The sequence below is a fragment of the Propithecus coquereli genome, unplaced genomic scaffold (assembly GCF_000956105.1).
Source record: "Propithecus coquereli isolate 6110/MARCELLA unplaced genomic scaffold, Pcoq_1.0 Scaffold63, whole genome shotgun sequence".
Taxonomy (NCBI): domain Eukaryota; kingdom Metazoa; phylum Chordata; class Mammalia; order Primates; family Indriidae; genus Propithecus; species Propithecus coquereli.
In genome coordinates, this window is record NW_012152285.1 from 7,719,419 (window position 1) to 7,735,985 (window position 16,567).

At 41.6% G+C, this 16,567-nt stretch overlaps 1 protein-coding gene and 1 pseudogene across 2 annotated transcripts in view; both read right to left on the reverse strand.

Annotated features, from left to right (window-relative positions):
- IDE (insulin-degrading enzyme) overlaps nucleotides 1-11,987 on the reverse strand; it is a 102,110-nt gene extending 90,123 nt beyond the window's left edge. For both annotated transcript variants that reach the window (XM_012659723.1, XM_012659722.1), the window contains exon 1: nucleotides 11,814-11,987. In XM_012659723.1, coding sequence (XP_012515177.1) covers nucleotides 11,814-11,911 — 98 coding nt within the window. In that variant the 5' untranslated portion in view covers nucleotides 11,912-11,987. The remainder of the gene's footprint in view (nucleotides 1-11,813) is intronic.
- Nucleotides 4,646-5,124, reverse strand: LOC105822705 (annotated as a pseudogene).
- Nucleotides 11,988-16,567: the final 4,580 nt, after the last annotated feature.

The window sequence follows — 16,567 nt, forward strand, 5'->3', positions numbered from 1 at the left end:
AAAAAATTAATTTTAAAAATCAGCCATATGTTAAATAGATTCGTTTAAGTTTTCCCTCAAAAGGCAAGATGTTTGATTTTTATTGTGTATGTAATGTCATGTGTTCTTCAAAATATCACCAATGCAAACACAATTCAGAATCTCATTCCTTCAGAAAGTCAATTATGCATCAGGTTTGCCCCATAAGCCATTTTCTTGTATGGGTAGGAAAAAAAAAAACAACTGATGAATTGCAGGGCCCATCATGCTAGTCACTGCATCACTGGATATTTTTTATCCAGTCACTATTGCAAGAAAACTTGGATCCTTTTTGATGAAAAGCTCCCTAATAAGCAGTATTATCTTCCTCATAAACTAATCTTTACTGAAACTCTGCTGTTATAACACAAAGGAAATTAGAGCTATTTTGAAAATAAAAACTGTTAAGAGCACCAATTGATTATAAACATTGATATCAGATGTCAATGGAAAATTCTTTATTATACATCCCTTCAATTCATGAAACAATTATATAATCACTGTTGCCAAAAATTCAATTATACTAGCATCATGACTTTAATTGATTATGAGAAACTTTGCCTATTCTCAGAATCACAGTAATGCTAGACACCAAGGCAAATTCCTTTTTAGGTTCCAACGAAGATTAGAGTTGTTAAAAATGTTTCGTCTCAGATTCATGGAGCTACCAGGAACTTTAAAGATGATCTGGTCCGGCACCCACAACCATACTGCCAACCAATGGTAAAACCAAGACTAGAATCCAGTTAAATTGAGCATTTGTATATAAAGCTCTTATCTACCACATTGTCCCACCCCTTTTCAAACCAACTTAATTTCCATGAATAACTCCGAACTGCAAAAACCCTTGAAAGTGTACTCTAATTACTAATTTCTTTTTTCTTTTTCTTTTTTTTTTGAGAGACAGGTCTTGCTCTGTCACCTAGGCTGGAGGGCAGTGGCACAATCATAGCTCACTGCAACCCTGAACTCCTGGGTTCAAGTGATCCTCCTGGCTCAGCCTCTCGAGTAGCTAGGATTACAGGTGCGTGCCACCACACTTGGCCAATTCTTTAAATCTTTGTAGAAAAGGAGTGTCACTATGGTGCCCAGGCTGCTCTTGAACTCCTGGTCTCAAATAATCCTCCTACCTCAGCCTCCCAAAGTGCTGGGATTATAGGCATGAGCCACCACATGTGGCCTTTAAGTTCTTTATAAGAAGAAACACATTCTGGACAAGAAAGGCTCACTTAAAAATTAAAAAAAAAAAAGAGAAACACACACCCAAATACTAATTACTGGCCACAATGACATTTAGAATATGGAAAAGGCAAATTGTATAAAAAAATTGAATGGTGTTTATGGCTAGGGCTCCTTACTTCCAGAAGCCCATGGCCATAGACAAATTCATCCAAGAAATACTTACTGAACCCCTACCATGTGCCAAGCACTGTGCAATGTGCCAGAGATACCATTATAAGGGAACCCTTGCTCCTTCAGAGCTCCTGGCCCAAATATAACTCCACACATCTTAAGATAAATAGCCTGTAAAGTGGGGTAAAGGGTCTTAATGTCAATTGAATTGGGGATCCACAATCCCTACTGGACCTTGGTAGCATTCCTAAAAATCCAGCATGTGCAACAGCTGCTGCTGGTGTAAAAGCATAGAGGAAAATGGCAGAACTTAGAACTAGAAAGGTCCTTTCTCCAAATAAGGAAGCTGAGGCTCATAGTGAGGCCTCAAAGGTAAGGGTCATTTACCTTTTCTAATTCTTTATAAGCAACTGATCCTTCTAAATCAAAACCTACCTTGATAAGTCTTTATTTTTCCAATGCTAACCTCTTCACCCATATCCTCACATAAACTACTCTCTTTACTTTTTTGGGGCCTTCTCTTAGGCACTGTTCTCTTCCACTAGCTTCTTCCTTTCAGTTACCCACACCACATTCCCTATTTTCCCCTATGCTTTTTTTTTTTAAGCCTGCTCTTCCCTAGCGATCAATTTCTCCAAATTGAATACTTCATTTTTTCAAAATCACTCTGTACGGCCCCATGAAATCTGGCTTTTGTCCCCTCCCCTTTATTTGCAGATTTCCACTGGTCTTTTGTCTTTTCTCAAGATCCTATTCTCCTCAAAACCTCTCTGGCTGGACATCTCTGGCCATTTCACGTCTGATATCATCTTCTGCCTCTCTAACTCTTAAACTCTCCAACTCTGTTTCCCCCTTATCTCTAAATGTCAGCATTCCTCAGGGCTGTGGATTCCTTGCATCTGTACATATTTTCTGTATTTCCATCCATGTCTTCAACTCTATACTCAGATCTAAGAAACCAGCTCAGATCCTTTTACCAAGTTCCAGTCATATATATTTCAAACGTTTCCCGCAAATCTCCCCTTGGCTATCCAGCAATCACTTCAGACCCAATACCACCAACTCATCACCTACCATGTATTTTCTTTCCAAAACTATCTCCCTGTTCCAACTTCCTCATCTCTACTAGAGATGCCAAGCTACCTCTAGGGAGGTAGATAATATAATGGCCAACCCTTGAGGTTCTTGAGTGAGTCCAGATGAACTCACATCTGGCTAAGCCACTTACTAGCTGTGTATCCTTGAGCAAGTTAACCTCTTTGAGCCTCAATCTCCTTATCTGAAAGAAAAAAAAAAAGATAACAACAATAACATTTCCTTACAAAATTTCTGTGGTTATAAACAAGACAACATACGGAAAGCTCCTAATATAACACATAACATACAACGGGCATTCGATAAATATCAGCTACTAAGCCAGGGGTGGGGAACCTGTGGCCTTAAAGCCACATGTGGCCTTCTAGGTCCTTAAATGTGGCCTTTTGACTTACTTCAAATCTTACACAACAAATTCTTTTATTTTTATTAATACATTTTTGTTTGTCTTTTATATTTTTATTTTTAAAATGAATGTATTTAAAATACCAAAGAATAAGTGTCAACAAAATAATCGTCCCCCAGACTGACCAGCACAATTAGAAGATTAGTAAGCCATAAGGGCTAAATTGACGGCTGCTACGCTCAGGATTTTGTTCTAACTTCCCTCGTCTAACTGGTGCCACTACTACAGGAGGCTGGTTGGTGAGAGTTTATGTGGTCAAGTACACCAGCCTGTTATTAGCATTTTTTTTTTGAGACAGAGTCTCGCTTTGTTGCCCAGGCTAGAGTTGAGTGCCGTGGCATCAGCCTAGCTCACAGCAACCTCAAACTCCTGGGCTCAAGCAATCCTTCTGCCTCAGCCTCCCGAGTAACTGGGACTACAAGCATGTGCCACCATGCCCAGCTAATTTTTTCTCTCTATATATATTTTTAGTTGTCCAGATCATTTCTTTCTATTTTTTAGGAGAGACGGGGTCTCGCTCTTGCTCAGGCTGGTCTCGAACTCCTGACCTCAAGCAATCCACCCGCCTCGGCCTCCCAGAGTGCTAGGATTACAGGTGTGAGCCACCACGCCCGGCCTGTTATTAGCTTTTGACAATGGTGCATTGGGTTTCTGTTTGAACCAGAATTTGCGAATAGTTGCACAGCTTGACAGTATTTCTTAATGCTGTCTGCTTAATAGCCCGCCGTGTCAAAGAAGACCAAGAGAATGCTGAAGGAAGAAAACAGATTTTTAATGAGGATTGGAAATTGCGATATGATCTTGTTTCTGCTAAGGATAAGACGATTTGCTTGTTTTGTGATACTGCAATGTCAATATTAAAGAAATTCAATGCGCATCAGCATTATAACACTCATAAAGACCACAAATATTTTAAATTAGAGGGAGAGGCGCAAAAGGTCGTATTGCAGAAATTAAAAGATGAAGAGCAATAGCAAAGACAATTCTTTCAAGCATCAATAAGACCTGGAAATAACGCCACTGAAAGCAACTTTTAAAGTAGCTTATATACTTGGGAAAAAAGTGACGCCATTCAATGATGTAGAAATTATGAAAGAATGCATTGTCAAAGTTGTAGGATGCTTAGACTCCAATAATGTTTCAAAGTACAAACAACTGCCTTTTTCAAGGAGAACCATAACTGATCGGCAGCATGAATTAGCCTTCAACTGAACAGAACAACTTCATGAAATACTTCAAAAGGAAAATATATATTATTCAATCGCTTTAGATGAATCAACTGATACTACTGACTCAGCACAGGTTTTATTTTTATTTTTTTTAAATATGCATGTCTATTTTATTTCCATTAGAAAAATACTATCTATATAAAATTTTTGGTTCACTACCTTCTCCTAGACCTCTACCATTCATATTTAAATACTTTAATTTTACTTAACTAAAAGCAGAATCACAAATCTGACATGAGAACTAAATATTTCACATCATAAGTTTGATTAGGTGTGCTTTTTATTATTTCTCAGAAACAATAACTCATCTTTCCTACCTGTTATTTCCCTTTACTTTTATTTATTTGAGTAACTATGTAATGAGTATCTCTTTCCTACATTCAGTCATATGGGTGTACATACCTGTAACTTACACCGGCAATTATATTCATTATCTAATCTTCAATTCATGTTCAACTACCTCTATTATACAGTATTTCCATGATAACTTCAGATATTTTAGTCAAGCTTATGCTTTCATCAATTGTAAAAATTAAGAGGTTAATTAAGATGTTACATCAACTGTAAAAATTAAGATATTAAAAATTCCAGACTAAACACTAGGCCCACTTATAGTAATGCTGTTGTGAAAAGTCCTTGGACAGCTACTGCTTCAATTTCAATTCTGCCTCCTTTGGGCAAAGCAGCAACCTGGTAAGCAGCTCTTGCAGGAAAATTACTCTTAAAGCACTGTTTGTAGATGTCATTGATAGTATCGAAGTCATTTATGTCAGCCAGCAAAACAGTTGTTTTGACCACATTAGAGAAGTCACAGCCCGCAGCTTTCAGAATTTCACCCATGTTTTTAAGAGCTTGTTTAACTTCTGCTGCTACCCCTCCTGGCACAAGCTGTCCACTTGACAGGTCCATGCCTATCTGTCCTGAAATATAAACTGTCCTGTCAACTAATACAGCTTGACTGTAGAGGCAAATGGCCCCCGGGGCTTTCATGGTGCTGATCACTCCTCTGATCAAGGACGACATGGCCAATCCTCCCTTTTTGCAGCCCCTCAGTGAGAATAAGCCCCAACTCTTCGAGCAGGTTTTATACTTCACTTGGGTCATAACAGATTTTCTTTGCTGCGAAGAGCTACTCACTTTGGGCACTCTTGCAAACAGAACAGGGGGAATAGATACACTCAATAACTTTCAAGATAAATGTCATGAAGTTGGACTGCATTTGGTAAACTTAGTGAGTATACAGATAGTGCACCTTCCATGACAGGAAAACATGAAGGGTTTACTGCACGGATAAAAAAGGTATTAAACAGATCCAGATGCTCTCATTTCTTTTCAGTGTATCTTGCAGCAGCAAAATCTCTGTGCTAAAGCTGCCATTTTAAGTGGCACTTTGCAACAAGTTATAACTATTGTTAACTATATTCGTGCAAATGCAACACAGCATGGTCAGTTTGGTAACATGCTGAAGTTGAACGATGAGGTATTCAGTGTGGATTTGCTTTATCATTCTAAAGTGCATTGGCTAAAGCAGGAACATTTGTTAGCCAAGATTTTATCTCTGCGGGGATAGATAGTTAAATTGTATGAAGAACAGAATCAGCCAGGTGAATTATTGAAAGATTTCTATAGGAATGCAGCATGGCAAATCAAACGACTTGAATATTCCTTTGCAACGTAAAACTAAGTCTATATATGATACGTGGCAAAAAAATCCAAGCATTTCAAAAAAAGGTATCTTTTTTCAAAACACTTCTTCAAAAGGAAACTTCACATGAATATTTTCCCCAGTTAGCAAAGGTCATTGACGAGCAGGATAATATATGGGAATCATTTGAAGAATACACAGCTGTTATAGACCTATTAATTGGAGAATAAATGAAAGGCTCACTGACTTTGAGAATTATGACATTACACCCAAATTAGCATTTCAGCCTCACCTAGTTGATATCACCAAAGCACCTAAAGAACTACAGGTGGAATTGATTGAGCTCTCAGTAGATGACATTTTAAAGCCACTGTTTGACAGTAAGCAAGATCCACTTGAAATATGGAAAAATGCAGTAAGATACACATGCCTTTGGCAACATGCCCAAAAAATGCTTCCTTGTTTTCAACCACTTATTGCTGTGAATCTACCTAACCCAAATCAAGACACCCTTAAGGTCACAAATGACTGATACCCATCTAGAGGATCAATTGAAACTGCTGGACCTCCATGCTGCAACCAAATATTCAAATACTTTCCAACAAAAAGTAGACACAACAAAGTCATTAAAAGGTTGATTAACTTTAAAATTTAACAAATTGTTTTCATTTTTTGAAATTATTAAGTATATAGTAATTAGATTTTTACAAAATAATGTACATTTTTAAGTATGTCTAATTGAAGTTTCTGGAATGTGGCCTTATTTGATTACAGCTAAATTACTGCAGCCTTCCAACATGAAAAGGTTCCCCACCCCTGTACTAAACCTTTTACAGCAGCAGCGACAGCCTTACAGCTGAATCTACTTAGATTCCACCACAGGTCAGTCTTGTTCTAGGTTCTGGATCCACTTCCGATCCTTAAGCAGAGAAAATTTAAAAAACGCTAGTAGCAGCTCAGTATTCATCAACCTGGTTCTGATATTTTAACTGAACTCTTCCCCTGAGCTACCAACCTACAAACTAGATCATCATTTTCATTCCCTTTCAGGGTGTTTAAGGACTGCTTAGTCCTGTCCTCTATCCTCAGGAAGTTGGATGACTTCCTGAGAATAACAGCCAGACCTAAAGTGCTTACAAGACTGTGCCACTGTGCCCCACTACTATACCCAACCACCCTGTTCTCTTGGCGTGCCTTTGGAAAACCAGTCACCTGCCAGGCAGGACAAACATCTCACCTGGCTGAACTTCTTACAGCCTGTAGCAGAATCTCCCCACAAGAGTCTTTCCTACTCTGGTGGCACCTCCTAGTTTAGGGTCACCTCAGCAGTAATCTCAAAGTCACTCAGGCTCAAGACCTTACTTAGGCTTCTTTGATTCCTCCATTCCCTCCCACTAAATCGGTAACTAAAGCCAGCTGAATCTTCTTTCACACGTCTCCTGCAGACACTCTCCTTTCCTTGTCATGTGTACTACTTCTTTGTCCTGCATCAATCTCCGCCTGCATTTCAAACTGGGCTTCCAAAAACCAGCCAGATTAGTGGTCCAAAAACACAGCTTTCATATGTCATTCTATCGCTCAAAAAGTATCTGAGGCGCTCTACTTCCTATAGGATAAAATCTCACTGTCCTTTGATTATATAGTGAATTTTCCTACTTCTGAATCTTTGCTAATGCTACTCCTTCTATCTAAATTATTCTCTTAACTCCCCTTCTCTGTTCATCCAATGTTTTATTTCCTTCAAAGATGCTTGCTCAAATCCTATGTTCTCTGTGAAGCCCTCCGTGATCTCACTGGTAGAACAGTATTCTGAGCAGAGAGAGAACAGTGCCAATGATCTGAGGCAAGAGTGAGTCAAGCAAGGAGACCAGTGTAACTGGAGTGGAGTCAGTGATTATTTTGGAAACAAGATCAGAGAGGTGGAGAGAGGCCAGATCTTATAGGGCCTTTCTGGCCACTGTCAGGACTTTGTCTTTAAATCTGAGCAAAATGGGGATCAACTGCAAGGTTTTAAGCATTATGTAGTAAAGATGTGACATGACTTGGATTTCAAAAAAATCATGCTGCCAGTGGCGACAAGAATATGCAGAGGCAAGTGCAGAAGCAAAGAAACTGGTTAAGAGGCTATTATATTAATCTGGGTGCAAGTGAGTAATATGGACCAGGGTGGCGGCAGTGGAGACAGTGAAAAGTGGTCAGAATCTGGATCTACATGCTAACTACATGAGGGATATGAGAACAAGAAAGAAGTCAAAGATGACTCCAAGTTATTAGCTTAAACAAACAGTAGAGACAGACATTAACTGAAATGGGGTGAACATGAGGGAGGTGGTGGTTTTAGAGAAGATCTTGAGGTATACTTTGGACATGATTAGTTTAAACTATATATTAAACATCCAAGGGAAAATGTTGAGTAGGAAGTTTATTACCTAAGTCTGAAATTAAGGGAAGAGGTTCTGGCTAGAGACATACATTTGGGAGTTGTCAAAATATAGATTGTGCCTATCTTACAGAATTTCTGTGATGATAGTTACATTCAAGTCTGCACTGCCTTATATGGTAGCCCCTAGCCACATGTAGACTGAAATGTGGCTAGGGCAACTGAGGAACTGAATTGTTAATTTCAGTTAGTTTAATTTAAATAGGCACATGTGGCTTGTGGCTACATGTTGGACAAAACTACATATAGATAGCACTGAAAGCAATGTGATTGGATGAGAACTCTAAATGAACACATGCAGGTTGAGAAGATACCCAATGATTGGGTATTGGGGCACATCAACACTATGGATTATTTGTGATAAGAAAAAAAATAAACTACCCAAATCTCTATCAACAACAGAATAGAAAAATAATTATGGGCATATTGCATATGACTGCCATTCAGCAGTGAACTCATCTGTCTATATGAATGAGTCTCAAAAACAATGTTAAATGAAAAACAGTAACTCAGAGAGGAAAAAAATCTATAAAGGACAAAACTAAACAATATACTGTTAAAGAATATATTCGGATGTGATAAAGCTATCAAGAAAACTAAAGAAATTATTATCCATATATAGGATAACAGTACCTCTACAGGGGAGGGAAAGGGTTGCAACTGGGGAGGTAAGCACAGAAGTCTTCAAAATTACTGGGAATGTTCTATTTCCTAAACTAGGTGATGGGTACCCAGGTATTTATTTTGTTATTCTTCTTTGTCCTACATACTCTGGCATGTATAATATTAAATAATTAAACAAGTATAATCTGTCATGGGATTAGAGAAATAAAGATGAGAGAAAAAAGATTAAAAATAAAATAAAAAAAGAAAATAACTTTTTAAAATTTAACAAAAAATTCCAACCTGAGCAAGAGCGAGATCCCATCTCTACAAAAAATAGAAAAATTAGCCGGGCATGGTGGCAGCTCACACCCTGTAGTCCCAGCTACTTGGGAGGCTGAGGCAGGATTGCTCAAGCCCAGGAGTTTGAGGCTGAAGTAAGCTATAAACATGCCACTGCACTCTAGCCCAGGTGACAGCACAAGACACTGTCTCAAAAAAAAAAAAAAAAAAAAAAAATTGAAAAATGTAAAAAAATAAGAGGCAGTATATGGTTAAATGTCAAATAGATGTTTCAAAATTAAGTTCAGAAAAGGGAACAATAACTGTTTGACCTGTAAAACAAAGTCTAAAGAGAAGGAAGGATTTAGTCATACAAAGGAAAGAAAAGAGGGAAAGGCCATTCCAAAACTGGGAATGAACAGGTCATGTATAGGAGACATTATACTGGTAAGTCTGACTGGAGAAGAGGAAAGGCAGGTTGAAAAGTTAGACGAGGGCCAGCCAACAGGATGCTTAAATGCTGGATCAAGAAGTTTGGACTTGACCTTGAAATAGTACAGAACCATTGGTGGTATCTAAGCAAGACAGCAGCATGAGGAAAGTGTGGCCATCTCTGTGAACACATTCTTCCTACTATGCACAGTAGGATTGATTACGTTCTTTAAGATCTGAATATGTGGTAGCTTCACACGTCAGTACTTTCCTTCTTAAAACAACGCCCTGTTCACTTGGGTTGGACCTGTATTTTCCTTAACATTTTTAGGGTAGAGCATTCTAGATGATTGAGGTTATCTCATTCATTATGGTCCGAATCCCCCAGAGCTTCCCTCTCTGAGAACCTTATCTTGAAATTCTTGATGGTCAACCTACACCTTGGACTTAATCATAGTGAATAGCTGGAAGGAGTGGGGAACACAGAGAAAATCTAACTGTAACTAAAACATACAAACCACTTAGTTGTATTAAACTATTAAAACTGATGCTTTCTTTAAAAATCAAAAATTCTGTATGCTGGGGACAATAAGTAGCTAAGTCTAATCTATCAATGAACAAAAGCGGTCTGAGCCGAAAGACGGCAAAAGGAAGAACCCTGCCTATGCCCATCACCCTGACTTTTCTAAGTTCAGGGATCCTTTTGCCTGTTGTTGTGGATTTTGTGGTGTAGTGAGAAATAGAGGAGGGAGAACAAGTTCCACAGATTCTTCATTTGCATTCGTCCTTTTTAGTACCATTGCTATTATCCTAACACAGGTAGCAAAGACTAAGTCCAACAGGTTTCTCTGCCTCAGTTCTCTCTCCACTTCCTTACATCCTGCACACAGCACCAAACTAATTTCCTAAACTACCAGTTTCATCAAATCATCCCCCCACCTAGCTAAAAAACTCTTAATGGCTCCCTATCTACTATTCACTGGAAAAATCTCAACTAAAATTTAAGGCTCAGGCTAGCATTATCCTACTCTTATAATACAGGACTTGTGTCCTCATAATTCCCCCAGAGAAATTCGCTAAAGCTCCAACCAGACTAATCTGCTCACTGTCCCCCATCACAAACTGCCCGCACACTTAGGCCAGATTACGCCCACGCTGTAGCCACACTCCACCCCTTCTGCCATCCCTTCAAAGGCCAGCCTAGCCCCACTCTTCTATTTCTGCCCCTCCACCTGTGCTCCTAAAGCACACACCACCTTTACTGCCCATCTTCTGACCCTCCTCAACACATCCTTTTTAGCTATCTCACTCCTCAAAGTTTCTTGGAAGGCAGACCATATACGTATACAAAGGGTCTATCGCAGTGCCCTGCACTTAGTAGATCCTGGGTATTATTGACCAAAACCAGGAGGGGTTCAAATAACGTATCTAAGTAGGGCAAGATAATACCGCCTATCTTTACCAATTCTTCTGCATTCACAGTAAAGGGTATTTAGCGTTCACTACAAGACTAGCATACGTATTCGTACAAATTTCTAGTATACGAGTACACAGAGCAGCGGTAAAGTGGAGGGAGCACGCCACCGAACGGCAAAAAACCTGCGTTCTAATCCTGGTTTTGCCACAGTCGCTGCAACTGTAGGGAAATCACACAATCTCTCTAAACCTCAGTTGACTCAGGTGTAAAACAAGGGAACTGCGGTGGAGGATCCCAAGTTATCTTTCGGCTCCCAAATCCCCCTCGACAAGAAACACAACACTCATCTACTCGACTAAGCGGAGGCAGGCAAACTTCTACAATTACCAACGCGGGCATTTCCACACAGTCCTGGAAGCTTAGTGCCCGCAGGAAAGGACAGGGCTGAGAGCAAGGTGAGAAGCGGTCTCCCAGGACTCGCCCGAATCCTTTACCCCGTGGTAAGGGAGCCAGCGGCGGGTTCCCGGACCCTCACAGGCAGACTCCCCGACAGTGGCGCGGCCCCCGGGAGCAGGCCGAGGTGACTCCGTCCGCGTCCCGCGCCCCTCGCACTTGTGGCACACGCCCCGTGACCCCGGGTCACGGCCCCCGTTTGCCCTCACCGGCCGAGGGACGCCCCCACTCTGGGCCGGGACCCTCGCTTCCGCCCGGCGAGCCGCGCTTCCCGGCGCTAGCGCGGCCTCAGCGCGGCCGTCCGGGCCCCAGGCCGGCGGGACCCGCGGCGTGAGGGGCGGCGGCGGCGGCTTTAAGTGCTGAATCACCACTTTGCAACCCGAGCGCCAAACCACCGTGACCTACGGGCCCCGAGGGCCCGGGCGCTCCGCTCCGCTTACCCACAGAGGCGCTCCGGGGGCGGGAAGCGGGCGCCGAGGACGGAGCGGAAGGTGCTGGGCAGTGCGGGATGCAGCAGCCACGCTAGCCGGTACCGCATACCCCAGCGCAGCCGCCGGGATCACAGCGAACGCTTCCTGCTTGTGCAGCGAGCCGGCCCTGCGCGTTGCGCATGCCCAGTCCGCCGCGCCGCGCCGTCTCCCAGGAGCCGCCAAGAGGTAGCCGCTCCGGGTTTTGCCTGGAGCCGGACAGGGAGGGGGCAGTGGGACGGCGAGAGGCCCAGGCCTGAGCTGACGGCGGGCGGGACTGGGTTGTCTGGGGAGCCCTAGGGGCCCAGTAACCAACCTTTCCTGGGCAGGGAGGGTACCAGCTGAGTCACACCCCGGCGCACTCGTGAGGGCCGCGTGTGTATCTGGCTGTTTGGGGTGTGGGGTGGCGCTCTTGAACACGGAGAGGGCACACACAGCCATGTTTTCTGAGGTACCCCCTATTAGCTGGGCCTCGGGCCCTGCAGGTGTTGAAACAAGGTTGGTGATCTCAGCAGCCTCGCAGACACGAATCTGCGGCGGGCGTGCGGCCCGCGGGCTCCCTCTAGAGCGCGGTGGGGACATGGACCGCGAGGGCAAAGACGCGTGAGAGACCTGGCTGGGGTGGGGGTTAGGAGTGATTCAGACTGGGAGTCTGCCAGGCGGAGGCCAGGACCCGGGGGAAGTTTCCAAACTGGGGAAGCTAACAACTCTTAAGAGGAAGGTGGAGATGAGACAGGCCACAGCTAAACAAGGCTTTCGTGGACATTCAAATCCGGAGTAGAAACTACTACTGTGTACTAGTACTACTACTATTGTCAGCCTACTTCAGTCATTACTTCTCAGACAAGGAATTTTCTCCTTGGTGATTTATGATGCTTTGCATCCACGAGCAACCTCATTGTTGTTGGAAAGTTAGAACCAGAACATACATTTTACAGGGTCTTTAAGGAAGAGTGTGATTAGGGATGATGATTTACCAGCTTAAGTACTTTTAGGTTTCTCAAGTGGCAGATCAAAGACTACAGCTAAAAACAATGCCCTGAATCCTATTATTGATGCAAATGAAAATTCAGTAGGAGAATCCTTTAACCAAGTTGATGCTTTATCAAACAGGTACCTAGAGACCTTTCTGTTTTATTTTTTCTTTTGGAGACAGTCTTGCTCTGTTGCCTGGGCTAGAGTGCCGTGGTGTTAGCCTAGCTCACAGCAACCTCAAACTCCTGGGCTCAAGCAATGCTTCTGCCTCAGTCTCCCGAGTAGCTAGGACTACAGGCATGCACCGCCATGCCTGGCTAATTTTTTCTATATGTTTTTAGTTGTCCAGCTAATTTCTTTCTATTTTTAGAGAGAGGGGGGGTCTCGCTCTTGCTCAGGCTGGTCTCGAACTCCTGACCTCAAACAATCCACCAGCATCAGCCTCCCAGAGTGCTAGGATTACAGGCGTGAGCCACCGCGCCTGGCCCCCGAGACCTTTTTTTACAATGCAGTTTCACCTAAAGGTAAACCTTGGATGGAAACAGAGGTAAAAATTACTGCAAGTTAGGACGGGGCATGGTGGCTCACACTTGTAATCCTAGCACTCTGGGAGGCCAAGGCAGGAGGGTTGCTTAAGCCCAGGAGTTTGAGATTGCTATGTACTAGACTGACGCCACGCCATGGCATGGCACTCTAGCCTGGGCAACAGAGCGAGACTGTCTTAACAACAACAACAAAAAAATCTGGTAATAAAATCTATTAAGAAAATAATTTTTTTTAAATTACTGCAAGCTTCCTGGTGGTACATGCAAATACATAGTTTTAAAAACCTTTAAGTTACTAGTCCCAACAGAGTAGACAATCACCTTGTAGCAGCTCCTCTGAGTATTAATGCAGAATTTCTGAATACATTTATGCTCCATTTATTAATGTAATCTATAAATGGGTCAAGGGTGGATTCTGTTTTGTAGGGCCTTAAACATACAATTTGGGAGACCTCTTTAAGAAATAGAATACAAATTATGAATACAAGATTAGCAATCAAAATTAATATTTAGAGGCCTGGCACAGTGGCTCATGCCTGTAATCCCAGCACTTTGGGGGGCCAAGGCAGGAGGGTCACTTAAGGCCAGGAGTTCAAGACCAGCCTGAGGAACATAGTGAGAACCCATTTCTACAAAAAATAGAAAAATTAGCCAGGCTTGGTGGCGTGTGCCTGTAGTCCCAGCTACTGGGGAGATTGAGGCAGAAGGATTGCTTTAGCCCAAGAGTTTGATGTTGCAGTGAGCTATGATGCTACAACTGCACTCTAGCCCTGGCCATAGAGCCAGACACTATCTAAAACAAAAACAACAACAAAATGTAGAGAAAATAAATCACAACAAATGACTCAAGACTTGGAGATTTGGGCCCCTTTCTTCTGAGATCTCTTTAGGCTATTTATCAGAAACGCTTATGTAGAAATGCTTCCAGAGTGCAACTGGCTGCCCTCTATAACTCCCAGTTTGGGGCCTATGCAAGTGAGGGGCTCTGAAGTTTAAACTTCATTAGCTTCATGATAAGTTTCCCTCTGGTTGGAGTGGATGTACTAGATATGAAAGGATAATATTAATATAGTCTCAGTACAGAAGAGGTGGAAAGAAAGAAAGTAACAATTTTGAGGGTCTACTGTGTGTCTTGCATTTTACATAGATCCTTCATTAATCTTCACAATTACACCCTGAAATGGATATTCCCCACTTACCAAAGGTAAGAAAGCTGTGACTCAGAGAGGTTAACTAACTTAACAACAACTGCACAAAAAGAGTGGAGTTGTAATTTGAACCCAGGACTTTCTGATTCCAAAACCTGTGATTCTTTCATACACTCATTTGTTGACTTGACAAATATTTATTGAGTACCTTCTAAGTACTGGGTGTTATAAAGGTGCTAGGGATACAGCAGTGGACAAAAAAGAAGTTTCTGTCTTCATGGAGCTTAAATTCTAGCTGTGTGAAGAAAACAGACAATAAACAAGTAAGTAAATACGTGATATGAAGAAAAAAAACCAGAATAAGGGAACAAGAAGTAATATAGTAGGGGGCTGTTTTAAATGGGATGGTCAGGAAAGGTCTCTTTGAAGAGGTGACATTTCAGCAGAGCCCAGAATGATGAGAGAGAGTGGGCAATGTGAAGATCTGTGGTATAACCTTGACCACAAACAAGTATGAGGTGTAAACCACCTAGACAACTAGTTTAGAAGCAGAAAACAGTAATGCACTAAAATGATTCCTTACCCCAGATAGGAAAATTAGACACATATTCAAATATGAGTATTCTAATATACCTGAAGCCAAATATAAATTATTTTGGTTTATCTGTGCTCTAAGTCCCTTCCATTACCCCAGATAGAGTTTATCACAGAGCTGAGTCAGGAGTTCCTAATCAATTGAAAGAAATATATATATATATGTCAAAGGAAAAAAAAAAAAAAAAGAAAGCCCAGTTGTGGCAGATTGGCACTTATTTCCTAATTGGTAATGTTTGGGAAAATAATGTCTTTTGAACTAATCTAATCTGTTGTCTTGTTATATATTCAAAATTAAAATCTGAATTCTGAATCCAACAGCTCAAAATTTTGTGGTAATAGCTAAAGAGAAAGGACACCTAAGTAATTAATAACGAACCAAAATTTAAAGTCAGTTTATAATACTTTGCTGGAGTGGGAGGAGGATAATTCCCAAAGAGAAGGGACATTCCTAATGTGTTTCTAGTTACCACTGCCCCAGAGTCTTGCATGAGCCTAACATACTTATTAAAGAAATGTATAATTTGACTCCTAGTACTGTATAAGGTAAAGTTCCACCCTATTGCATTCTATACCCAACCCACCTGCAGTAGTTTCCTATAGCTGCCACAACAAATACCACAGATTTAGTGGCTTAAAACAACAAATTTATTCTGTCACAGTCTAGAGGCCAGAAGTTCAAAATTAAGGTGTTGGCAGGGCCACATACCCCACAGAGGATCTGAGGGAGAATCCATTCTTTGTCTCTTCCAGCTTCTGGTAGTTGCCAGCTTCCTTGGCTTGTGGCCACATAACTCCAACCTCTGCCTCCATCTTCACATTGTCTTCTCCTTCATGTGCCTTTTCCTCTTCTGTCTCTTATAAGGACATTTGTCATTGGATTTAAGACACAGTTGGGTAATCCGAGATGATCTCATCTCATCCTTAGCTTAATTACATCTGCAAAGACACTTCTTCCAAATAATGTAACATTCACAGCCTCCTAAGATTAGGACATAACTTTTTGGGGTCACCACTCAACCCACTACACATTTCCAGCCTCTACTCTCACCTGCCACTAACTCCAGCTCACACAGTTGTCACAGCTATTGACGCTTACAACAATACTAACTTGCCAGTGTTCTAGCAATTTCTAAGCCCAGCTGAAATGTCATTACCTTCACAAAACTTTCCCTCATTTCCATTCTTTACACGCATTGGAAATAACCACTCCCTGATCTGAGCTGCCAGAGTAGTTTACCACTCTCTAAAGACATTTATTTGAATCTTAACCTTCTGTATTTGTAAGAAGCAATAGATTAGGAATGATGCCTTAGTCATTTTTGTATCCCACCTGGCAGCAAGCACAGCGCTTAGTAAATGTTTGTCAAATGTATATTTGCTAAATCTGATCAAGCCTCTAGATGTAACTACCATTTACAGGAAATATAGGGGATATAGAGGACAAACATGTTAAATCACGTTA